The following is a 27,492-nucleotide window of genomic DNA, read 5'->3' on the forward strand; positions in this document are numbered from 1 at the left end:
AGTCAGTGGCGTCCCCGTGCGTCTGTCATTGGAATGACAGAAGAGTGAAAGTGGTTGAAATTGTTTATTTCTGCTTTCCTTTTTCACTCCTATGCAAGTTGGTTTAAAAAAAAAAAAAAAATCATATATCACAGAAGGTGACCTCGCTGAAGTTTCATGGCAACACATAGCAGTGACGTAGACCGATGGTGTCGTGACAGTCCGTTTATGTTTAGCTCCTCATCAAACAGGAGTTTTACGGTGCACCTAAACTGATTAAGCTACGGCCATAAGGATAAAAATGAATATTATTGATATTAATCTCTGGGGTATGAGTTGCGTGTTCAGCGCCAACAGAATGACGTAAACTAGCGATGGTGACGTGAGGTATCAAACCACTTTTTTAACGATTGGTGCGAGAACTTGTCGCACAAGACACCACCTGCTGGTCAAATGTGTAATTACAAGCAGCTGCATCTCAACCGTGATTCATTGAAATGTGCGTCTTACAACTCTTGGATGTTATTTTAATTAGCAAAACCATTTGGTGAAAGTATAATAAATATGTTTATATTTTGCCAACATGGCAGAGTTATATGATAGGACAGGTTCTTTAAAGTTTTTATGTGAAGTGAAGTGAATTACATTTAAATAGCGCTTTTTCTCAAGTGACTCAAAGTGCTTTACATTGTCACCTTAAGAAAATGTAACGTAAACTGGACAATGCTGTACAGAACAGAAGATTTAGTAAAATTTTGGTTTTAAACTATCCTTTTTTTTTCCTGAAAAAAGCTCCCCATCAGGCCAATGATTAAAAAGTATGAACACAAAATGAGTCACCTCATCAAAGATGTTTACTGGGATAAACACGTTCGAGAACCGGCGTCAGGGCATTAGCACGGACCATGACGTAACCACAGGCGCTGATACATGTAACAAAGTTAGCTATTCGATATAAATGACAACGCGGTGACCGGTTTGGGTAACCGTCATTCTAGGACTATTTAAAAAAAAAAACAAAGGCCGACATTTTCAGTGGCGGTTAGTTACCCAACCTACCGGAGTCACGTGGTGCAAAACGCGTCCAAAGGCAGTCACGTGGTATGGCTTCACACGTCATTTCCGGTTCCTTCTTTATATGGGACACGCCTCGATACGCGCTTCGCGGAAATGCCTCGTTTCCTCCGCACACTTGGTGCCATTAGTGTAAACGCAGAAAATTATCAAAATATCATTTGGAACAAAATGTTACTTCCATCTGTTAATTTTATGATAAAAAAATGTTATGATTAAAAAAACAAACACTTAGGACGGGCTGATTTCGAGAAAGGCACCAATGTTCCAACGTTTTAGTACACTTAACAAGTCAGATTCCACTGTGAAAAAGGGTACACCTTTATTGTTTCTAAAGACAATTAAAATAAATACTATACAGAATTCAATGTAGAAAAAAATTTAATACACCGTCTTCTGTCTATAAAAAAAAAGTTTTAACAGGTCAATAAATTCACTTTAAAATAGCCCAAAATGGAGACCCTTGCCTCCACATGAGAACAGGTTGTTAAAGTCGGACTACTAGTTTGGTCCTATAAACATCACACGTTATGTCACCATTGAGGTAGTTCACACAAAGGGGCCACCGTGTTTTCTTTAAATAAAAAATAAATGCTACTAAAGTGAGGAATTAAACAATATAGCACAACTCACCTGTAGTCCACCATCATCCATTGACTGACTACTGGCAATGAACAGATTAATATAATAAGTATGAAACAGCCGTTAACTATACAGGTTGTTTTTTATTGTGTACTCTGAATCCCCCCAATGTTTTTTTTTGTTTTAAGTACACGGAGATCTAAACACTGTGGTCCAATGCAGCGCTTCCTCTTCTTGAAATGGTAGTATTCTAATTATGCAACAGCCACCAAGGTTAAAACATGTATGCAAATTAGCAAGACATCTGATTGGATTGGAACGTCTTTATATATAGGCTTCCTTCCCAGGGAAAGGAAACGGTCAAGCGGAGTTTTGTTTTTCTTTTAAATGAAGGGGCAAATCGATAAATCTGTTTTTGGTTTTTTTAGATAAGATCGGCCACATTCATGGGCATCTCCTCGATGGTGGTGTTATAGAAGGTCTCGATGTCCCGCAGTGTGCGTTTATCATCCTCGGTCACCATGTTGATGGCGACGCCCTTACGACCAAAACGACCACCACGGCCAATCCTGATGTGATGGGGAGAGAATCCAAACATCTCCAGTTGGAGGCCATTTTTGGCGTGGCAAAAAAAGGTGCTCAGGGGGTACTCACCTGTGGATGTAGTTCTCCCGGTTGGTCGGAAGGTCATAGTTGATGACGAGCGATACCTGCTGCACATCGATACCGCGAGCCTACCAATCAAAACAGCAGGTGTAGGGACGTTAGCTCGGCCATGTTTTATGTTATACAACAATGTGATCTGTCATACAGTTGTGCAACTCGGACTGAGACCGAGCCACAGTGGAGAGCAGATCGAGTATTCTCTACCAAAAGTACTTTCAGTCCTGAACCAACACAACAGTTGGTAGGAGAGGGAACCTTGGACTTCATTACTCAACTGCAGAGGCACAGGCATGATTTACGATCTACAATTAAGTTTGATGAGCAGGGCAACGAGGAAGCAGCTCATCAGTCGATCATGTAAACATTTGGCACATAAGCTTGTGATCACAGAGCTACCATAGTTTGTCTATGTTAGCGCTTATAATAATAATAATATCACTAATACCGTATTTTTTCGGATTATAAATCACTCTGGAGTATAAATCGCACCGGCCGAAAATGCATAATAAAGAAGGAAAAAAACACTAGAGTATAAGTCTCATTTTTTGGAGAAATTTATTTGATAAAATCCAACACCAAGAACAGACATTTGAAAGGCAATTTAAAATAAAGAATAGTGAACAACAGGCTGAATAAGTGTACGTTATATGACGCATAAATAACCAACTGAGAACGTGCCTGGTATGTTAACGTAACATATTATGCTAAGAGTCATTCAAATAACTATAACATATTGAACATGCTATACGTTTACCAAACAAACAGTCACTCCTAATCGCTAAATCCGATGAAATCTTCTTCCTCTGTGTCGCTTCTAAACAACTCTGCCAACTCTAAAAGGTAGACAATGCGCCGCCTCCTCTTTTATCGGCATGTCGCTTACGTCAGAGTCATCGTCAGTTGAATGACAATATTTGATATTTTACGGTAATGTGTTAATAATTTCACACATAAATTGTTCCAGAGTATAAATCGCACCCTTGGCAGTTGAATGACAATATTTGATATTTTACTGTAATGTGTTAATAATTTCACACATAAATCGTTCCAGAGTATAAATCGCACCCTTGGCCAAACTATGAAAAAAAAACTGCGACTTCTAATCCGAAAAACACGGTACTTGGTTCTTATTAAGTCAGGGAACGTAATAAAGTATTGTTGGTGCTTTTTGGATGTCATTTTATTGGGTTTAAGGAAGAGGATCTCCCATTGACATTTATTTAAAATGCTTAAAAAACAACAACAATCTGTTATGTATTTCATAATGATTGTGAACCATAGGCAAAATTCTAAATAAAATAAAAATAAGTGCAGCTCCCCTTTAATATGGTTGGGCGTCCTTTAGAATATATTAATGTGTCAAGGTAGTGAGGCCATTCACCTGTGGCACTACTTGACATAATTGAAACCAGTCACCTGTGTTGGTAGTTATGAGTCTTAATACTTAAAGTGAGGAGAGTTCAGCTTTTGTATGTCAATTACTTATGTTATAGTCAAAAACTGTGACCTAATTGTCAGTTTATTTACAAGTATCAGTGCAGAAATATACTAAACCACTCCTCCATACATCAGCCTGATTTCTATAAACTACCCTGAACTGTGAAACACAAACCACACTTCTACAGGAACCAAAACTTTTGGTGGTAAAGGGCCTATTGAGGAGGGAGGCAGCAACCCTGCCAAACAAAAACCTACAAATGTGCCGACTTGCTTTACCGCATACGTCACTCCCCCTTTCTCCATTCGTTAAAACGACTGAAGTTGATGAAAACACTGTGCTGCTAGAAGAAAAAAAAAGCCTGCTATCATGGCCAAAGCTCCAAAACAACAAAAAGTTTTGTCTGAGGAGACAAAAACAGAGCTTACAGATAAAGACAGTGAGGATCAACATTGCCACGGCTTTTACTCACTAGCCTCAGGTCAAAGACATGGAATTTCAGACCGATGCTGCCTTGGCTCTGTTCCTGCTGGACTCCTGACTTTTGATGCTCAAATCAGAATGATAATGCTAATGTTAACTATCGGAAGTTTGCGTGGTAGAAATAAAAGAGCCACTACCGTGATAGTTTCAATACTACTTCCTTTGAAAAAACATCTCCCGCCTGTCATCCTTATTTCGAACCGGTGTTTTGAAAGCTTATGACGATGGCTGCTGATAAAGTAGATGCCCTAAAGCCAGCCGCATTACCACACCGTTTGAAAGTGCAAGACATTTCTGACACAACCAAGGGCTAAAGCAGTCTGTGATTTTGGTTGGGATATTTTTTGTCAGGACAAATCTACGTGTGGTTTGTCATCTTGGAGTCTTCCTTACCAACAGTGTGCACAAACTACAGTTAAATCTAAAGAACAGATATGATATCAGTATTGGTCTTGAGAAACAAGAAGTTATCGTCACAGCTTGGGGAAAAAAAGGGTATTAGTAATATTTATGAATTAAAATGTCTTATTCAGGAAGAGGCATTTTTAAAGTAGACAACACACTTTGGTATTGATAGACCATAAAAAGGTATAAAATGAAAGATTAATAAAAAATAAACAAGTGTGTACCAGAAGGTCCGTGGTGATGAGGACTCGACTCGAGCCTGAACGGAATTCCCTCATGATTAAGTCTCTCTCTTTCTGGTCCATATCACCATGCTGTCCAAAAAAACCAAAAGAGCAACGTTAGCATTAATGCGGATTAGTTTGAAACACTTCAAAAGAGTTTTTTTTTTACCATAGCAGACACGGTGAAGTCCTTTGAGTGCATCTTTTCTGTGAGCCAGTCCACTTTCCTCCTGGTGTTGATGAAGATGACGGCTTGCGTAATAGTCAGGGTTTCATAGAGATCGCACAGCGTTTCCAGCTTCCACTCCTGGAATTGTGTCCAAGAGTCAGGACAATATATTCATCACAAAAAAGTCCCAGTTACCATTGTTCTAACCTCTTTCTCCACGTTGACGTAGAACTGGCGAATACCCTCCAGGGTCAGCTCTTCCTTCTTGACAAGGATACGAATGGGCTCACGCATGAACTTCTTTGTGACCTCTAAGACGTCGGCTGGCATGGTGGCCGAAAGTAAGACAACCTTGACAAAAATAAAGTGCACATACAAAAATGACCCACCAAGTTTTCCAAAGCTTAACTTTTAAGCTCCGGGTTGTTTACAAAGGTTACCTGCGTGTTGGACGGCAGTTTTTGGAAGATCTCGTAGATCTGGTCTTTGAAGCCTCGACTGAGCATTTCGTCGGCCTCGTCCAGCACAAACATCCTGATGTGTTTGGAAGCTGAAAAAGTTGTGTTTCTTTTTTAGTTTTATAGCAGGCCAGAAGAAACTCTATTCAGGGGAGGGGGCAGAAGGTCATCACCATGTCTGGTGAGTGCTGTATTCAGAAAAGATCTAAGATCACATCCCCGGGCCCCTGCTCAGGCTTGCAACTCAGGTGAGCAAAACGCCCACCCGAGCGCTAACCCAGCAGGGCGCTTCCAGAGTCAGTTGACACGCATGAGTTTCATCATGATACAGCAAACCCCCATTCTTCAAATATTGGCCTGTGTTGACATTTAGGATTTCCATTAGGGATAAACCGCTCTACTAGTTCAAACTACTAGAACATGCACTCATGGAAGGAAAACAAACAAAAAAACAATGCCATGGCGCAAAGGCAGTGTTTAAAGTTGTTTAGGATCTCGCTCAGCTGTTTAAACTCTGCTTCCCATTGTGCTTACATATACAGACACAAAAAAACTCATTAATTCCATGTAGAAGTGTTTTACAAAGTGTAATTTCTAATTCTGACAAATATGGACATTTAAGCACCAATGATTAATAACACAGAAATGACAAATGTTTGGCTGAAACCGAAAATAAGGAAAACAAACCCAATAAATTATGATAATTATTAATACCTTTATTTATTGTCACTATATGTGCATATAACAAGATTAAGGACTCCAACTTAAGGTGCGGTAGTGGAAACTAATAGTAGTAAAAGATAAAAAAATAAGAATTTAAATAAACACTACTATCCAATTAGGACTCAGGGCTAGGCAATTAACCAATATACCGTATATTGCAAAAGATACATAAAATCAATAAAAAAATGTGTTCAATACAACGTCCCCATTTTTTTCTTTTGTAGTAAGATACCGGAAGTTGCGAAGTTCTTTCGCTCTCTGGTAACAGTCACAGTATGGCAGTTTGTTGGAACCCTCCCACCCCACCCCAAACGAACCAAATATAGACCAAAGATCACATCACCTTAGCCATACTCCCCTTTGAGCACAGCCTAGCACTAAACCTGCAGAGAAGAGTTTTTAGGTTTTCTCTATTTTTTACACTATAAGCATTTTTTATTTATTTACATATTTCTTATTTTGCACCTTAATTTTGAGAGGTTATTGTTCAGTGTTCAATGTGATTTTAGACTTCTGCTTATATTGATGGTTTGAGGGTTGAGGGGTTAGTGTTGACATTTAATTTTTGCCCTGAAAGCTCAGCGGAAGGTTACATTTTGAATAAAGCTTTACATTTGTATTTTTCTCCTGGTCCTTATTTTTGATAAGTCAAAAAAATGACATAAAAGAAAACTTAAATCGTGATAGTTTTTAGCTATATCCCCCCAGCCCTAGTATAAATAAGACTGTGTACGCCTCACTAATATCAAAGCATTGCGAACACGCATATTATTATATCAGCTGTGCAAATGCTGTGTAAATGCTCTGCCTGGGGTAAAGACATGCCTCGCCATACATGTATTGTTGACTTCAGTTTCTTTACAAAAAATTCACTTGAGGCAAGGCTGCTTAGAATGAACACTATCTTTTTGGATACCATGAGTGCTGTAGTGACAACTGTAAAATATTTCGGAGCGGGCACTATTTGAGGGAAAACACTCAAAAAAGCCTTTTAAGACCCAAGCTAAATCTTTGAATACTTACAGAGGTTTTTGCGGGTCAACATGTCAAAGACTCGGCCTGGGGTACCCACCACGATGTGGGGGGACTCTGCCTGCAGCTTCTGGACTTCGCTTCGAATGCTTGTTCCTCCAATGCAGGCGTAGCAGCTGGAGCCAATGTAGTCGCCTAGAGCCAACACCACTTTCTGAATCTGGATGACAGATTTAGTCGGGTTAAAAAGCTTAGTCAGTTTTAATAGTGCTTTTTGCCTTATGAGGCTGGATCTATTACATTTATATAGCTCACTTTAAGCGGTCCCAAAAAGTAACATGCAAAGTTTCTTACAGGTTTGTCTTTGACTACATTTTCAGTCGAATTGTATTGATTAGATTTTTCCCATAGCCAACGATCAATCCAAAGTGACTTTTTTTCTTTTAAGTGAGAAACCGATTATGATTTGTAGTACTTAGGGTTGTATAGTACAGTGTTTTTCAACCTTTTATTGAGCCAAGGCACATTTTTTGGTGGCACACCACCAGCAGAAATCATTAAAAAATAAAACTCAGTTGACAGTAAAGTCGTTGTCGCAATTGTTGGATATGACTTTAAACCATAACCGTATCAATCAATTTAGCTCTGGTCTCAAAGTAGGTGTACTGTCACCACCTGTCACATCACGCCCTGACTTATTTTGAGTTTTTTACTGTTTTCCTGTGAGTAGTGTTTTAGTTCTTGTCTTGCGCTCCTATTTAGGTGGCTTTTTCTCTTTTTGGGGTATTTTCCTGTAGCAGTTTCATGTCTTCCTTTGAGCACTATTCCCCACACCTGCTTTGTTTTAGCAATCAAGACTACCGGTATTCAAGTTGTTTTTATCCTTCTTTGTGGGGACATTATTGATTGTCATGTCATGTTCGGATGTACATCGTCTCTGCTCCACAGTAAGTCTTTGCTGTTATCCAGCATTCTGTTTTTGCTTACTTTGTAGCCAGTTCAGTTTTAGTTTTGTTCTGCGCAACCTTCCTTAAGCTTCAATGCCTTTTCTTAGGGGCACTCACCTTTTGTTTATTTTTGGTTTGAGCAATGGACACCTTTTTTACCTGCACCCTGCCTCCCGCTGTTTCCGACATCTACAAAGCAATTAGCTACTGGCTGCCACCTACTGATATGGAAGAGTATTACACGGTTACTCTGCTGAGCTCTAGACAGCACCGACACTCAACAACAACACATAATTTTCAGACTAATTACTGGTTTGCAAAAAAACATTTTTACCCAAATAGGTGAAATTAGATAATCTCCCGCGGCACACCAGACTGTATCTCACGGCACACGCGGCACAGTGGTTGAAAAACACTGGTATAGTATACCGGTACTAACAAAGTACAGATGTACTTTAAATGCAGAAACAGTGCGGAGACAAAGAAGGGAGAATGGCAGTGGCAGCAAGTCTACCGATTAATAAAGAGGGTGCACAAAGTGCAATAAGGAGGTATTTGGGCTTCAAAACTGACGATAAAAGTGAAGCTATAAACATTGAAGCGTGCGATGCTTTAAAAAGGGATCGGTTGTGCAAATCCAACTTCTCTTAATTTGAGTATTTTGGCTCTGCACAAGTCCCAAAAGTTATTAATCAAACCATGAGGGATGGCAAACATACAGTTTGGAATTTGGCCAAATTTATCCAACGTTTATCCAATTGGTGATATAAACAGATATCTCCATATATGGCAAAGCTTTGCTCGAAGAGCTTTGCACGAGTTCACCATTGTAGTCAGACGTTGCGGTCAATAAGTTCCTGTTTCTCCATCCTCTTGTTGTGGGGCAGACCGACTTGTTAATGCATTCAACGATGTTGCCATTAAACTATGTCAGACTCCATATGGAAGTGCTAAAAACTACAACATGGCTGAGGGGGAGAAGACAACAGTCAAAGTGGAGGCACGTAAATAAGTGTCCACAAAACTGTGTACGCTGAAAATACGGTCAGAAAGTGGCATGAAGATTGTAAAATCATCAACGCAAAATTTTGACCAAAGAACCAGCCTTACATGTTATGTAGACCACAAAAGTTGAAAAATATGACCCCTTTACCCTTTAGAATTAACATATAAAGAACAAGCATCCAGACCTGCACAAGGACTTTAAAAACAGACAGATAAGAATGTAGTTAACTAGCTTCCCATTATGCCCACCAGATATATGCGGCGTGTGCCGCATATATCTGGTTGGCCCTAACCCATAAATTAGCGAAGTTGAAACTGCCCACATAGCATGAACTTATGCAAGTAAATTGACTAACTTTTGGTACGAATTCTTTTAATTTGTGTCTTATCTTTAACAATGTGTGTTTTACCTGGTAAATGTCTTCTGTGTAGTTTAAGCCCCAGTATTGTTTTTAGTATTTACTAATTAACGTATTTGTCTTAAAGCACAGCATATGTGGTCAGTCGCATCAAAAATATTTTCTAAGTGATGTACCACAAGGTAATTAGGGCCGCTGCTAGTAGGGATGTACATCGTTAGAATTTTATCGACACCGGTATTCATCGGTAGGTACTCTTATTTGTACTATCTGTAATTGGTATAAATAAAGACGTTAAAATGTTTTGGCACAAGAGGCTAACATTAACTATCTCACAACAGGGAATTCTTATCATCTGCTTTTAATTCTTAGACAAGTCAAAAATGCAATGATTTTGTCATCTTGTAAACATCCCACAGATCCCTCACTGTTTCTATGCATTACAATTATACTCAGATGAAAGTAATATTTATGTAGGCACAGCACAAACGTTTTACATGGTACTGAATATCATATCAAATATATCATAAATCAATACAATCATTTAGGATATTAGGTGGGTGTGCAAGGCGTGTTTTGATGCCACGCAAACACAACATAAGAGTGATGTCAGACGGCGACCAGAGACCAGTCAGCGGATAATATTTTGCTTCGGAGCAACTTTATAAATTAGATTACTTAAATATTTCCCTTTTTTAAGTAGATTAATATTGGCCTGTGGATTACTGGATCGTTAAACTGGACTACACGCAGAAGTCATTTGGGAAATGTTAAGCTCTGTATTTTGGAATTAATTTGGTAGTTTGAGGTGGCCATGTGTTTAATAGGCAGGCACGGAAATGGCCCGAGAAGGGTGCAGGGCTGGTATGTATAGAGAGCTGGCCCCTGGTTGGCACGGCACCATGGAGTTGAGGGTTTGTCAAGTGCACAGTTAACAAGAATTCACCTTTTCTTCTCACTGACCCATCCCAGTCACATTACACCAATTTACAAAACTTTCCACATTTAGATTCTGTTTTTAGCAAACACAGATTCCACTCACGATTCCAATGACGCTTAATCTATTATTCTGTTAACTTCTGCGTACCGTGAAACCAGAAGTGGGGCATTAAAAGTTCAACTACAATTGGCTGTTCCGCCGTGTCTTTTTTATGCTTTGCAGCGGCACGTGAATGTGACAGCGCGTGTCATAATTAAGACGGTCAACTGGATTAAAAAACCTAGTACAGATAGCAGTATTGTTAGTGCAGAATTTAAACGTTACGCTTGGACCAACCCAATTTGGAACCGGAACCTAAAAATACCAGTACTTGGTATACACCCCTAGCTGCTAGTATGACAAAACGTATTACTATCACTTCCTTTTTCAACCACAGATGTCTGGTGCAGGTTCAGGGAAAGTGCTCCCACTCACAAGCAACCTATCAAGCCGTTTTTGAGCAGCATGCAAAGTACTAAAATGATTCTAAAGATGCGAAAAGGGTCAAATGGGCAGTGGCTGAGTACATGTGTGCCAATATTTACAGTTAAGAAAGCCGGTTTCAGAAACCTTCAACAGCTAGTAGTACATTTTACGACCAAATTAACCACCTATGAACAAATACATATTGCATGTATATACTTTCAAATGCAATAAACTTGTATTTTGCGCATATTTAAAGATTGTAATTGGAATGTAAACGTTTAAAGTATGCTTAATTGAATTCTTAAAATCACGCCACACTACACTAGAGCAAGCTCAGACACAGGCAATTACAGTGTCTGTTAGTCCAGGTGAGGAGTCAGTTAAGCTAGATCCAACCAGCGCCAGGCTGGAAAATTCATGCGCACATTGCATTTCTTATAGAATACATAACTCTCATTTTTTCTTTAGTGACTGTACCAGAGGTAAAAACATGCATTCTACTGCGGTGGCGAATGACGCGTTCAATCTATCGCAGCACCAAGCAAATCTCAAGATTCCCATCATATCAATTCCTGGATGTGATCAAAATAATTTAAGGCGCAATACACAAAATAAACCTTACGTTATTAATATCAGTACTACGGATACCATTAGCAAAAATTCCTCAAAAACAGCCTACTACCTGTAATATGGACTTTTCAAACATCAGATCATTGTCTCCATCCATCCATTTCCTGCCGCTTATCAGAGTCCAGGTCACGGGGGCTGCAGTCTAAGCAGAGATGCCCAGACTTCCCTGTCCCCAGCCACCTCGTCTAGTTCTACAAGGGGGGGGGGATACCGAGGCATTCCCAGGCCAGCAGTGAGAATTAGTCCCTCCAATGTGTCCTAGGTCTGCCCCGAGGTCTCCTCCTGGCTGGACATGCCCGAAACACCTCACCGGGGAGGCGTCCAGGAGGCATCCGTAGTGGATGCCAGAGCAATCTCAGCTGGCTCCTCTCCACATGAAAGAGCAGCGGCTTTACTCAGTCTCTCCCAGGTGACCAAGCTCCTCACTTTATCTCTGAGGGTGATCCCAGACATCCTGCGGAGGAAACTCATATTTGCTGCTTGTATCCGCGACCTTGTTCTTTCGGTCGTTACCCAAAGCTTGTGACCATAGGTGAGGGTAGGAACGTAGACTGCTCTGTAAATCGAGAGCTTTGCCTTCTGGTTTAGCTCCTTCACCTCAACAGACCGGTGCAGTCACTGCAGACACCGCACCTATCAGTCTGTCAATCTCACGTTCTACTTTTCCCTCACTTGTGAACAAGACCAGAGATATTTTAAGTCATACAATTGAGGCAGAACTACACTCCTGAATCGAGGGGTGCAGTCCACCCTTTTCGGACAGATTGGGAGGTGCTGAGCTTCATCCCAGCAGCTTCACACTTAGCTGCAAACCTCCCCAGTGAACGGTGAAGGTCCCAGCCCGATGAAGCCAACAAGACCACATTAACTGCAAAAAGCAAAGATGTGATCTGGCCACCAAATTGGAAACCCTCCACACCCTGACTGCTCCTAGAAATTCTGTCCATAAAGATAATGAACAGGACCGGTGACAAAGGGCAGCCCTGGCGGAGTTCACCGTCCACTGGGAACATGTCTGACTTATTACAGGCAATTCAAACCAGACTCCTGCTCCACTTGTACAGGGGCCGTATGGCCCGTAGCAACAAACCCTGGACCCCGTACTCCTGGAGCACCCCCCACAGTACACAGCAAGGGACATGATTGAAGGCCTTTTTGGTGTTCATTCTAAGCCAGACCTGGGCATTCTGCGGCCCGCGGGCCGCATCCGGCCCTTTGTGCGTCCCTGTCCGGCCCGAGTGAGGCCAATTATAAATTACAAAATAAATTTTAAAAAGTATCTATGTCGAGTGTGCAATACAACGGTGCTGCTTTTGTTTTGAAAATCGTTATTTGTGTTACTTCCGTGTGGACGTATGCGTGATTGTGAGTGAATGTGAACAACTGCAATTACAAAATAAAGTTGAAAAAACATCTATGTCCTGCGCGCAATACAACTGTGCTGCTTTTATTTTGAAAAGTATTATTTATGGGCGTGTGTCCGTGTGTAACCTGCGAGTGAAGGTGCACATGCAGCGACAAGTGATGCACGGTTTACACCCGAGACGCCAAAAAGAGAAAAGTTGATGAGGAATGCCGTGTTTTCAACAACACATGAACTGCAAAGCAACGTCCCCTCACCTAAGGTGCGTGCCTGCGCAATTGCGCACTGCTCAAGCGTCCGCTGCGCGCAGCAAGTATATGCCGCGCACCAAATCAAATCCCATCTGAATTGTAAACAAAATAAACATATTTATTCTATGGAATTTTGCAATGCAACTTTGAGTGACAGTGACAACAAGCGGCCCTAACGGTGTTCGTCAACACCGTTCAATTGAACACCGTTCAATTATTGTAACGTCTATCGAGATGCTTCGAGGACAGGAATTATATCGATCACTTTATTGAACAAAACTGTTTATATTCGGACATAACCACACCAAAAACATGAGTAAAACAATTCTATCTCGAAAAACTAGTCATTTTCTGCCGTACAAACCAGGCCAAAACCAACTTGTCATCTGTCACCAACACGCATAGCACTAAACCACTGGTGCGTTTAAGGCCACACAAAAAGTCGGACAACTCAAACACCACACAAAGTTACACTATGACTCCTCAGTCATACGTGTGCTTATTTTACTGTTATTTATTATTAATGTTAATTTATATATATTAGTCATGGAATGCTGTTACACACACTATGTTGAAGTATTACTATTATTATTATTATTATTTATCTTACGGTATATATCAAAAATAATATTGAGCAAAATTTAATTGAAATATTGTCGATGTGGCCCTCCAGCAGTGCTCGGGTAGCTCATGCGGCCCCCGGTAAAAATTAATTGCCCACCCCTGTTCTAAGCTGTAAGTGTGGAGAAAAACAGGCACTGTTTTGTAATGGGCAAGTGCCCAATCCAATCCCAACAGTGAAACAAGGTGGTGGCAGCATCATGCTATGGGGATGTTTTTAGCTACAGGGACAGGACAACTGGTTCCAATCAAAGGAAGATGAATTCGGACAAGTACAGAGATATTCTGGAAGAAAACCTTTTCTCAGGAACTCAGACTGGGCTGAAGGTTCACCTTCCAACAAGACAATGACCCAAAGCACACAGCTAAAATAACACAAGAGTGGCTTCACATAACTCTGTGCCCATTCTTGACTGGCCCAGTCTGAGCCCCAACTTAAAATCTTTGTAGAAACCTGAAAATGGCTGTCTACCAATGTTCACCAGAACTGGAGAGGATCTTCACAGAAGAATGGCAGAAGATCCCCAAATCCAGGTGTAAAAAACTTGTTGCACCATTCCCAAAAAGACTTATGACTGTACTAGCTCAAAAGGGTGCTTTTACTCAATACTGAGAAATTGTCTGAATACCTATGACCATGAGATATTTCAGTTTTTCTTTTTTAATAAATTAGCAAAAATATCTACATTTCCCTTTTTTTCTGTCAAGATAGGGTGCTGAATTTTATATTTTGGCAAATGGCTGCAATGAAACAAAGTGAAAAATTTAAAAGGGGTCTGAATACCTTCCGTACCCACTGTATAGTTTATTATTCGTGCACTATTGATTAGTGATGCAGTAAAATTTTGGACATTTAAAAAAACACTTTGATCACCTGCCTAAACTGAATGTTGTGATGATGCAAGCAAAACCCACACGGTTGTCTGAATTGGAGGCAGTATGTCCGCAATGTAGGTGTACTTTAATGTATCCGAGATATACCCGCAGACAGCGATCTCCAAAATTTAAGAGGACGGAACGGCTTTTAAAGAGAGAAAGAGGCTAACAGCAGCGCAAAGCAATTATGACGTCAGGCTCTCGAGCTATCGCTTTTTGTCACGGACATGGAGCGACAGAGGTAAAGCATCTCGAAACACGAGTAGAGTCTACAAAAACACCAGAAATAGATTTGGTGCAAGTCGTCTTTGATAGTGACTAAAAGGATTGGAGACTTCTCTAGAAGAAAATAAATCTCAACAAAGTACAATAGGCAGCAACAACTGACAAACCGAGCAAAACAATATGATGTAAGGAAAAAATATATGGTCATGGTAGATTTATATAGCACATTTCTAAAAGAGACTACTGCACCAAAGTGCTGCACAGATTAAGACCGAAAGGTAAATGAAAAATAATCAAAATAAGCGCAAAAATTATATATATATATATATATATATATATATATATATATATATATATATATATATATATATATATATATATATATATATATATATATAAAAAGGTAAAATATTAAAATTCACAATAAATACAAACTATATATAAAACAGTTAAAAATTGATAAAAAGAAAAACATGTCAATACACATGTCCAGCTCAGCTTGTGTTAAAAGCCTGCGCAATAAAGTTTTTTTAAAGAAGATTTAAAAGTATTGAGATGTTGCCGTTGTGAGATTGAGAGGGAGAGCGTTCCAAAGTTAACACTGTTAATACAATAATTAAGGTTTGTTTTTAATGTATAATTAGTTTTGCCTTTTTAAAGAAAATATATGCAAACAATGTAATACATGCAAACAATGTAATGTGATATTGTGGCAATCTAGAGGAATGTGTACACATACACCCCTTGATTTATGATTCTTGAATATGTTTCGTGATTCAAAGTTAGTATAGTAAAACAGTTTCTCATAAAACAATGTAAACATTAATAATTGGTTCCAGTCTTGACGAGTCCTAAATTTAATAAAAGAATGCATGCACTCTTTGAAGACATGCATACATACATCTCTCTCTCTCTGTTGATTACCTGTTGAGCCAGCTCCCTGGTAGGGGCCAATACCAGAGCCTGGGTGCCCTTCAGGGACATGTTGATCTGCTGGAGAATGGAAATGGCAAAGGTGGCAGTCTTTCCAGTTCCAGACTGGGCCTGAGCAATCACATCATAACCTGCAACACAACACAAAGATTTACTTAACTCGTTCGGTACACCCCCGTACCGAACCAAAAGCCCCGTACCGAAACGGTTCAATACAAAACACGTACCGTTACACCCCTAGCAGATACAAATGACACATTCATGTTTTTGTGTAATGATGACAACGTATACTCATGCGGACGATTGACTAGTTGATGGTTTTCTTTTCAAATGTTCGTTCATAGCCGTTGTGCTGCTATGCTAGGCCATTTACGCTCGACACAGTGTGCATTCAACAACATTATTAGGCTGTGTATTGAAATACTTCCACACTTTTGACGACTTTTGGCGTGATTTTTCCCCCCTCGCTCGCACCGTCTGCTTTGCGCTTCGCCATGACGGTAGTGTGACGTAAATATGCGACGCGTCGACGCACAAAAATGGCGTTGACGTATTTACGTAACCGATGACGTCGACGCGTCGTTTCAGCCTTAATGTAAATATCTTTGTGATGGACGATTCCACTCGCATCTCAATACATGTGCTACAATGCGATTCAAAAACTATAAAACAGAGCGATTCAATTTAGTGTATGAACAATTCAATAAGATTCAATAACGTATGAACGAATCGATTCAATGGTTAAAATTTGTTACAGGACACATTATTTTTTACACCACAAAAGAATGTAATCTTTCCTTCCTGTGCAATATGCTTCTCCTTGTATTAGAGCAGGGGTGTCACTCAGTTTCACTCAGGGGCCACATGGAGGAAAATCTATTCCCTCATGGGACGGACTGGTAAAATCATGGCATAACAACTTAAAAAATGGAGACAACCTCCGATTATTTTCTTTGTTTCACTTTGATCAAAAATAGAACAAGCACATTCTGAAAATGTACACATTACAAATAACCCTCTTGGCAAAACACTGTTCCGTTTGAAAAACACCATTAAGAACACTATGGATTTAAGACTCTCAGTGTATATACACAAAGCCAATAAACTTTAAGCACTTCCTGTTTAGTATTGTCTTGTTGGCAGTTCACCAGTAAAAACGTGTTTGGAAAAGTAATCAAGTGTTTCCTCAAACCCCCACAAAAGGTAACATCCACAACTGCCACAACACATTCGTTATTATTATTCAAATATTAAATATAAACAAAACAATTATCAAAATGACACCATCGATCAATCCAAGGTAACATAACCACAAACTTCAAAACATAACTACAAACTTTAACCAATGCGAACATGGTAGATTTAATTAAGCATCAAATAAAATAGAACAATGTGGGGGAAAAATTGTTAACAATGGAGTTAAGGGTGCGCATCGAGTCGCCGACCAATTGAGCGTGCTGCATGGAACTCCAACTACAAAGATGATGATCATGTTGACTTAAGTCTTTGCATCTTACAATTTTTTACCCATTGAGTGGATCATTTACAATGAAAGGTGTTGCGTGTCTATATTACATCAGTCTGCTGCCAGCCACAACAGGAGCAGCTGACTGCTTGCACCTGCTCCGATTGGAGTAGCGTATTCAATCCAGATGGCGCTTAGTCAGCTGACACATTGTGTCATTTGTGACAGTTAGGACCTTGGCACCAAGCGCTCAGAGTAGATCTGTCCAAGCTCAGTCTATAAACATGAACTGAAAATACTCTGATGAGAGGCTAAACATCTTCTAAGACAACTGATAAGTTAAATGCCATGAGACTAACTATAACCCGATAAATGAGAACACCCTAAGGCACATTCGTCTTTAAATATAAAAAAGCACATTCTTTAAAAGAGGCTTGGCTGGCTTGGATGCAGGGCTTCCGCATGATTGGATGCTCTGTCTGAGGTTTTGATTGATGGCAAACCGAGCCAATCACCAATCTTGAAATATAAACTACTGCCTGAGCATTTTTTCAAGTTTCATTTTGTTGTTCCGTGTTTTTATTTGCAAAATCTAGCATAGTCTATCTTTTAGCTGTTATTGGAGACTATATCCATGTTTAGAGGACCTAAAAAAGAGCTTCTACTTGAAAGACTAGCAGCCACCACTGGCATGCAGTTTGCTTTACATTGTACCATAAGGATGTAACGGTATAACGATAAACCGTGGTAAAAATTACATAACGTTAGTAATACAGTTTACATGTTTAATTACCGGAAATTTTCATTTATTAATGCATTTTAGGCAACACTGCTTTCTTCCTGGAAACGGAAGGGACACCGCTGCATGCGCACTAGCACCATTAGACTCGGAAAGAAATGGCGGCAACTACATGGACTTTGCTCGAGAACTTTGCTCTGGAGATGTTCCCTCCCAGTAAACGGAGCCCATTTCTTCGTTTCACCCGTTTCTACTTCCGTGGAGTCTCTGTGTGTGTTTAAGAGCGCTCTGCTGTTATTAGATGAAGACACGTGTGGACAGTGTTGGACAGACGCATTTGTCCCACACAAAGTATATCTTGGAGGAGAAAAATATTTGATGTTGCGGTTTCATTTTGAAAGTGCAACATTGCGTCTTTCCGTTAGCTGCTGTGACAGAGACACCATGCGATGTGTCGGGAACGTTGCAACAACTTGTTTATAAAGTATTTCGTTTGTTTCACTCGTTCTTTAACTGCTAACATTGTCAGTGTCCCAATAACATAAATACTAGCCGTTTTGTCAACTCATCGAATTGAACAAATCGTTGTGTTGTCAAGTGAGCAACAAAGATTGTGTATTCGATGTGAGAGGTATCACTTTTTTTGTTGTTGGCTAAACTGCTGCATTGAACCACAGAACAAAACTTTAATTAGACAATACAAAATAAACACCATGTTTTTTTTTATTTTACTTGTGGGTTTTTTAATTTCACAATATTACTCTAAAAAACATTCATGTGACATAGGATTTTGTTAAAAGATTCCTATATAAAATATTTCTGCTCAAACCCTTCCTAGATTTGTCCCGAAACAGCATGTACATACATTTAGTACATGTCAATGTACATTACTTAAAAAATACCTCTTTCAAAACGTAAAAATGGAGATAAAGGCATCATGTAAGGAGAAAAAGCTGACAGATACTATTAATGAACAAAAACAAATGTTTGTCTTTAAATATATGGATAACATTTATCTATAACCTTTCTTATTAGACATTACAAATTACATGATGGTATTACGTTCATATACCCCAACACCGTTTTACCTAACAAAATGAATTATCTAATTATTAAATCGTGATTTCAATATTGATAAAAATAATCTATTATTTTGTCAATAATCAAGCAGCCCTATATTTAAGATTATATATCATACATGTTCACTGTTTTTATCTATATGGACAAAATGTGCAGTTACATCTTATGGCCATTAGGTGCCATCTTGCAAAATGTTCATATTCATTTCTATTTATTGATGATATTTTGTTTCCGCCATATTACTATCTTAATAATGCTCGTGTTGCCTTCATATGCACATTTAATTTTCTACTTGGGGTACATACATACATACATGTTGAAGGTGTTGTGTGTTTTTAGATAAAACTTGGTCAAAAGAATTTAGTATAAATAGTATTTGAAAATTTTGAGCACATTTAAAAATACCGCGACCATTTTTGTCACAATAACCGTGATAAGTTTTCATACTGTGACATCACAAAACGATTTGACAAACATTTTGTTAATAATAATAATAGTTACTAATAACATTAGTATTTAAGTGCACAACATTTTGTTAGGCTTTTTTTCCCAATAATAGCATTATCAACACCACAAGTGTATTGGCAAGCTCGGGGAAACCCTGTGATTGACAGCTGCAGCCCTGTACTAAGAACAGTAAAAGCAACTTGGTTGGAGCAGATCCCAACTGACTAGGAGCAAGAGGCAAGGTACACCCTCTACTGATTACCCTACACTTACCCATTCCTACACACGTTAATTGAAGCATTTTAGCCATTGGTCTTTTTTGAATGGAAAAAAAGATGTCTTGAATACATTAGTAGGTTTACATGCACTTAAAAGGCCTACTGAAACCCACTACTACCGACCACGCAGTCTGATAGTTTATATATCAATGATGAAATCTTAACATTATAACACATGCCAATACGGCCGGGTTAACTTATAAAGTGACATTTTAAATTTGCCGCTAAACTTCCGGTTCGAAACGCCTCTGAGGATGACGTATGCGCGTGACGTAGCCCGGCGAACACGGGTATGCCTTCCACATTGAAGCCAATGCGAAAAAGCTCTGTTTTCATTTCATAATTCCACAGTATTCTGGACATCTGTGTTCGTGAATCTGTTGCAATCATGTTCATTGCATTATGGAGAAGGAAGCTGAGCAAGCAAAGAAGAAAGTTGTCGGTGTGAAATGGACGTATTTTTCGAACGTAGTCAGCAACAACAGTACACAGCCGGCGCTTCTTTGTTTACATTCCCGAAAGATGCAGTCAAGATGGAAGAACTCGGATAACAGAGACTCTAACCAGGAGGACTTTTGACTTCGATACACAGACGCCTGTAGAGAACTGGGACAACACAGACTCTTACCAGGATTACTTTGATTTGGATGACAAAGACGCAGACGTGGCTTCTAAACATTTGATCGCTTGACCGTATGTGCGCAACTTTTTTTTGCGTATGTACGTAACTTTTTAAAAATATATAAGCTTTATGAACCTTGGGTTAGGTGAACGGTCTTTTGGGCTGAGTGATTGTGTGTGTTGATCAGGTGTTTGAATTGTATTGGCGTGTTCTATGGAGCTAGGAGCTAGCAGAGGAGCTAGGAGCTAGCATAACAAACACGCAGGTGTTTTTATGCAGGATTAATTTGTGGCATATTAAATATAAGCCTGGTTGTGTTGTGGCTAATAGAGTATATATGTCTTGTGTTTATTTACTGTTGTAGTCATTCCCAGCTGAATATCAGGTCACCCCCGGCTCTCACAGCATCTTCCCTATCTGAATAGCTTCAACTCCCCACTAGTCCTTCACTTGCACTTTACTCATCCACAAATCTTTCATCCTCGCTCAAATTAATGGGGAAATTGTCGCTTTCTCGGTCCGAATCTCTCTCACTTCATGCGGCCCTCATTGTAAACAATAGGGAACTTTGCGTATATGTTCAACTGACGACGTCACGCTACTTCCGGTAGGGGCAAGCCTTTTTTTATCAGATACCAAAAGTTGCAATCTTTATCGTCGTTGTTCTATACTAAATCCTTTCAGCAAAAATATGGCAATATCGCGAAATGATCAAGTATGACACATAGAATAGATCTGCTATCCCCGTTTAAATAAAAAAAATTCATTTCAGTAGGCCTTTAATACAAATTGTTGCATTAACTCTGTGGAAACTGGGATAAAAAAGGCGATTTAAATGTACTCCACAAAGTGAAGTTAAAGTTAAAGTACCGATGATTGTCACACACACACACACACACACACTAGGTGTGGGGAAATTTGTCCTCCGCATTTGACCCATCCCGTTGTTCACCCCCTGGGAGATGAGGGGAGCAGTGGGCAGGCGCGGGAATCATTTTGGTGTACAACACGTTGATCGACTATGTGCTTTGCTGCTCAAGAAGCAGACAAAGCCAGACGGAAGGGGTGGCTACACCACCAAGCAGTCTAGGGCTTGGTGGTGTGTGCTCTATGAGTGCTTTTCCTGTTATTTAAGTGTGGGTTTTAGGCCATTATTCCTCAGTGATGTTGCCATGTCATGCATTCAAATCTAAAAAGGACGCAGTAAACCAACTATCCATGCGCCACAGTAACAAGCAAAAGAAACCTTGTCAGACCATACAAGAGTTTTATCAACTCTCTGAGCAGACTTGATCACCTCTACACAGTATCACTGCTCTCGCAACACTAGTATAGCTACAACAAAAACAACTACCCAATCGCCGCGGATTTCCTTAACTAAGAATACAAACGTGATTGATACCACAATTTTCACTGGTCAAAGTATTGCTATTTTGTGTCAATGTTTGAACTTTTAGGGGACATTACGTTTCAGTTTAATGTGCCACCACGATTGCCTCACACCAACCTGGGTTACAAATCAAACAACGTAATACACCATTAAAGGGGAATGGTGATGATTTTCCTCTATTACATAAATGTTACAATGATGCCTCTTTTTAAATAGCTATGATAGCAATAGTTAGCAAGTATGAACCGGCATGTAGGTGAGCAAGTATGAACTGGCATGTAGGTGTTTGACTCACCCTTGATACAAGGAAGAATGGCTCTCTGCTGGATGGCAGAAGGCTTCTCGAAACCGTAGGCATAAATTCCCCGGAGCAGATCCTCACGCAGGCTCATCTCATCAAAACCATCAACAATTTCATGCCAGTTGCTCTGCAATGTCGAGAAAAGAGGGTGAAATCAAACAAGGTTATCTTTAGGGCACATTAACGATTTTGTCCAGTATGGCTTAGCTTTAGGGTTGTTAACGATAAACAGATGCGACCAGACACCCGGTTTAAGAAGTGGCTAGCGCTTGTCCCCCACCCTGTTTCTTCACGAGGATTGAGACATTTTTCATCTAAAATGGGAATATATGAACATCCTAGCAGTCGGCATTCTAATGACAACATATTGTACAGTACATGTTTTATTATGTTTGTAGGCTTTCAAAGTCTGCAGTGAGTTATCAGTGATAAACAAAAAAGCAAATGAGATGTTTTTTTTTATTAATGCGCCACGTATGCTTAAAATTATCAAAATACATAAATATGAAATATTATAAATGTGCCCATCACTACATTACATATTGACTTACATCCTGTATATAAAACCATAATGGAGGTGTTTGGATGTTTTAAGGGCTCTACAGGCGGAATAGAACAACTCGCACAGGCTCCATTGCAAGCAAACTTTTGATCGCATGTATTTAATATTTAGAATGCATTGAAAAAATCCATCTGTCGTCATGTCTTTCATAATGACTGTGCGGCAAAATTCCTAAAAAGTGCAGTTCCCCTTTAAGACAATAACATGCTGATTGACAGTCTAAAAGTAACATGTATTCCTTTACTCATTTTGGCAGATTTATGAAATGTTATCAAATCGCAATCTTGGGAGAAAAAAAAAATCCCAATTAAGTTCTCTCAAAATCGTGCAGCGCTAGTGCTAAAAAAATAAACAATTAACCTTATATTTAAAAAAAATAGTAACAATAAAAAACAACACCAATTCTAACTTCCTCAAACAGAAAAGCATCATTTTGTGATGTTTAAAAAGCTGCGTATAGTGACTATTAATTAGAATCGTATTATTGATTAGTCCTTGTTAGCTATATATTAGACTGAATGATAAATCTTATGCCACCGCCTAAATCGCATTTATTATTGTGCCTTTTTCTGCTTTAAAAAGTATGGTACTTTAATTGATGTCGACAAAGTTCACCTGGCTGACTTAGGCTAAAATAAGTTATTTTTCAAACAACTTCATCGAACACTTGTTAGCTCGCTAGCGAAGTTGAGACCGCATCCTCCCTCCAGACATCATGCCTCGGTTTTAAATGCCGGCGTGTCTCAGATGTACTGCCATAAAAATCAAGACCCTCTTTGCAAGATGAGCAAGGTATTCATGTCTAACAAGAATAGGTGGAAATGTTCTCACACTGAAGTGTTTTCACTGGCAATGTTTTCACGCCGCTTTCGCATGGAAAAACACGAGTGTTGACGTCATGACTGTTGTGTGACAAATAAGATTGTCGGTGACCAATTTTATTGTCTACTAATTGTTGCAGTCTTGTAGAAATAAGACATCGAGCATAATAAAAGCAAAAGCTGGTGGAAACTTACCTCAATGATGCCATCTGGCTCCATGCCCTCTGGGCCATTGTCTCTGTGGGTGGAAAAACTTGTTTAAAAAAAGTCCTTCGAATTTAGCTAACAAATGTGTTCCTTTCCATTAGTTCAAAGAAGGAATAAACAATTTGTTGTACTCGTGCACTGGCAATAAAGATCCACCCATCCATACGGCCACCATCTCAGTGGACTTGTGGTTAGTGTCTGCCCTGAGGTTGTGAGTTCAAACCCCAGCCGAGTCATACTACTACAAAAAATGGGACCCATTGCCTCCCTTCTTGGCACTCAGCATCAAGGGTTGGAATTGGGGGTTAAATCACCAAATGAGCATGCTGCTGCTCACTGCTCCCCTCACCTCCCAGGGATGGGTCAAATGCAGAGGACAAATTTCACCACACCTAGTGTGTGACAATCGTTGGATCCTTAGCATAAAGTTGGATCATAGTTTTCCCCCAAAGTAATCGTTGGCTCGCACAAAGTCTGCTTGAGTCACATTGTTGTTGGTGGGGAAGGGATCTGTGGTTCCTACGTCATGCGTTAACATGTCTGGGTAGCTCATTATCTCTGGATCATATCTATTTACTCACAAACTGTGTACATCTTTCTGCGTTATACATCAGATATAAATGATAATAGCATCAAAATAGAAGCAACTTGTTTTACCACCTACTCAGTGGCCTAGTGGTTAGAGTGTTCGGTAGGTTGTGAGTTGAAACCCCAGCCGAGTCATACCAAAGACTATAAAAATGGGACCCATTGCCTCCCTGCTTGGCACTCAGCATCAAGGGTTGGAATTGGGGGTTAAATCACCAAATGAGCACGCCACTGCTCCCCTCACCTCCCAGGGGGTGATCAAGGGGATGGGTACAAATGCAGAGGATATATCTCCACACCTAGTGTGTGTGTGACAATCGTTGGAACTTTAACATTTTCACCTTTTATCCCGAGATACTTAGCACATTGTTTTTCCCAAGTAATTGTTGGCTCTCACAAAGTCTGCTTGATTTGCATTGTTGTTGGTGGGGAAGGGATCTTTGGTTCCTACCTGTACGTCATGCGTTCACATGTCTGGGTAGCTCATTATCTCTGGATCACATCTATTTACTCACAAACTGTGTACATCTTTCGGTGTTATACATCAGATATAAATGATAATAGCATCAAAATAGAGGCAACTTGTTTAACCACCTACTCAGTGACCTAGTGGTTAGAGTGTTCGGTAGGTTGTGAGCTCAAACCCCGGCCGAGTCATACCAAAGACTATAAAAATGGGACCCATTGCCTCTCTGCTTGGCACTCAGCATCAAGGGTTGGAATTGGGGGTTAAATCACCAAAAATTATTCCCGGGCCCACTGCTCCCCTCACCTCCCAGGGGGTGAACAAGGGGATGGGTCAAACGCAGAAGACAAATTTCACCACACCTAGTGTGTGTGTGACAATCATTGGTACTTTAACTTTAACACTCCTCTTCCTCCTATCCAGGAGATCGCAAAAAGCCGCTGCCTGACCAGGGCTCAGAAAATCTGCAAAGACTCCTCCCACCTCCACCAAGGACTGTTTTCACTGCTGGACTCTAGAAAGAGGATCCGCAGCCTCCGAAGCAGAACCTCCAGGTTCTGTAACAGCTTCTTCCCTCAGGGCGTAAGACTCTTGAACGCATCATAAAAATCCCCTCAACTCCCCCCAAAATGGATTAACTCGCTGGAATAAAAAAGACAATATAACATACATCCATAAACGTGGACACATGTGAAAAAGTGCAATATATTTATCTGTACAGTAACCTATTTAATTTATATGTGCACCTTATTGCTTTTTTATCCTGCACTACCATGAGCTAATGAAATTAAATTTATTTCTCATCTGTACTGTAAAGCTCAAATTTGAATGACAATAAAAAGGAAGTCTAACATTAAGTGGCACAGGACAAATTTCACCACACCTAGTGTGCGTGTGTGACAATCATTGGTACTTAAACTTTTAACATTAAGTGAGTTTGCGAAGCTGATTACTGTAAGTCATGCCATTTTAAAAAAATAAAATAAAAACAGAAAAGGTATTCACAGGCTTATAAGAAATAAACAATTTCATAGCTATTAAGAGGAATTATACCTTAAAAATGATTTTACTTGCCAACGGAAGGCCTCTCCTTTCTTTCCAGCAACATACACACCAAAAATACAAACAGGTTTGACTTCATATTTAAGGTCTTTTTGTTTTGCCGCGTTGATGTGCCGACAAGACGATCGTAACAAGAAGCCATGTGAACACGTGACAGAACCAGGAAGCGCCAGACGTTCCCAGTTTACGTCGCGTCTTGAAAACTCCCTAAATAATAACCCAGCCTTCCCCAACCTCGTCTTAAGGATGCAGCGTCGGAATCGGAAGGCAGTGGTTTCATTAACCGCGGCCGCCATTTTTGTTACTCCCATTCAAAATGGTGGTTACTCGGCACCGAACAGTCAACGTATAAACCAGTCGCGCCAGTAAATTATGTTTAAGCGGTATAAATATTCAGCTATTCATTTGACGACAATGCGTCAATAAGAATAATTCCGTTGTAAACGCGTCACATTTGTACCATAAATAAAACATCGCGTCTCGTCCTCCCATACGGTTTTATGCTTTATCGGCATTAGTCAGGATATCCAAATTAATTGGCACAAAGCAGCACCCCTATAACATTTTGTAACGTTTTCCACACTTTTCCACATTTGCTCTTACCGGCATTGTTAGCTTGAGGGCCATGTGACATTATCCAGCTTTAATAAAACGTGTTAACGTCGTCCTGAATACACGCAAAACACCACCGATGAGTAAAGAGTGATTATTTAACTTACCTAATTGGTAGAAAACAGGGTAAATTGGATACATTTTTACTGGATTGAACAATTAATACACGTAAGGCCCAGATAGCTGCCGCTAGGCCGCAGGCAGTCACATGTTACCGAAAGCTACAATATCTTATTCATAACGGTTATACTTAGTTGTTTTAATAGCACTTAGTTCTTATTAGTGTAATATATAAAACGGCGGCGGACACAAGTAAACACTAAAACGTGAAATTAGCTTCTGAAGGGGAAAAAGACGACGAATAGACATCGAGATGCTAATACGTTTAGCCTCGGTAGGCCCGGGTGTAAGACTATTCTACATTCTTCTCACTAACATGACCGCAAGCGGTTATAAAATACATTTCAGGCATGGCGAAACACATGTAAACTTGAGCGCAGCATATCGCTATTTTTCTCCGGTGAATCCTTGTAAGACAGTTTCTTACCTATTATCGTTGTCAGCGGACATTATTACAAAGAAAGAAAAACTATGGCGGAATTTTCTTATATACGTCGATGGCACAACGACGCTTTCTTATTGCAAGGGGCCGCCGTCATTTACCGGTAGTCCCGCCTACAAAGGATGGCGATTGGTCGAAAAGCACGTCATCAAGACGGAGGCGGGCTTGACGCGCTGGATGAAGTCACTTCCGGTCTAGAAATTCACGCCAATGATTTTATTATGGCTTTGATACGTTTTATTAATAACGTGTGCCCAATACATAATATTCCATTCATAAATTAAATACAAACTAGTTTGGTTTTGACGACCGAAACTAAACAAAATGGATATGCATATAATTTTTAAGTGGTGGATTTGTTTTTATTCAGAACAGATTAGTCATAATTGTTGGGATTTTTAATAACAGAATACATAGACTATATGTGGGCTATAACTTTTACATGTACATTTTAAAAATATATTATGTGCTGCACAATAAATTATACAATAAATGTCTTTAA

At 39.7% G+C, this 27,492-nt stretch overlaps 1 protein-coding gene and 1 non-coding gene across 2 annotated transcripts; both read right to left on the reverse strand.

The window, feature by feature from the left end:
* Window positions 1–1,350: 1,350 nt before the first annotated feature.
* LOC133662309 (eukaryotic initiation factor 4A-I-like) lies at window positions 1,351–27,087 on the reverse strand. Its single transcript, XM_062066198.1, has 11 exons — window positions 26,976–27,087; window positions 23,689–23,731; window positions 22,105–22,237; window positions 15,780–15,919; window positions 7,225–7,393; window positions 5,461–5,570; window positions 5,228–5,371; window positions 5,021–5,158; window positions 4,852–4,941; window positions 2,290–2,369; window positions 1,351–2,204 (listed from the first exon to the last, which is right to left on the reverse strand). The coding sequence occupies exons 1-11, from the start codon at window positions 26,996–26,998 to the stop codon at window positions 2,060–2,062; spliced, it is 1,215 nt and encodes a 404-aa protein (XP_061922182.1). The 5' UTR covers window positions 26,999–27,087; the 3' UTR covers window positions 1,351–2,059.
* Window positions 5,668–5,808, reverse strand: LOC133662975 (small nucleolar RNA SNORD10). Its single transcript, XR_009828217.1, has one exon. It is a non-coding gene; the product is annotated as a small nucleolar RNA SNORD10 (small nucleolar RNA).
* Window positions 27,088–27,492: the final 405 nt, after the last annotated feature.

The sequence above is a fragment of the Entelurus aequoreus genome, linkage group LG12 (genome assembly GCF_033978785.1).
Source record: "Entelurus aequoreus isolate RoL-2023_Sb linkage group LG12, RoL_Eaeq_v1.1, whole genome shotgun sequence".
Taxonomy (NCBI): domain Eukaryota; kingdom Metazoa; phylum Chordata; class Actinopteri; order Syngnathiformes; family Syngnathidae; genus Entelurus; species Entelurus aequoreus.

Coding starts and splice junctions, on each gene's coding strand:
- LOC133662309 (XM_062066198.1), bottom strand. CDS start 26,998: ATGTCCGCTGACAACGATAATAG. Junction 5,571..7,224: donor GTTGACCCGCAAAAACCTCT/GTAAGTATTCAA, acceptor CAACTTTTTCAG/CTTCCAAACACATCAGGATG. Junction 5,372..5,460: donor AACTGCCGTCCAACACGCAG/GTAACCTTTGTA, acceptor ATTTTTGTCAAG/GTTGTCTTACTTTCGGCCAC.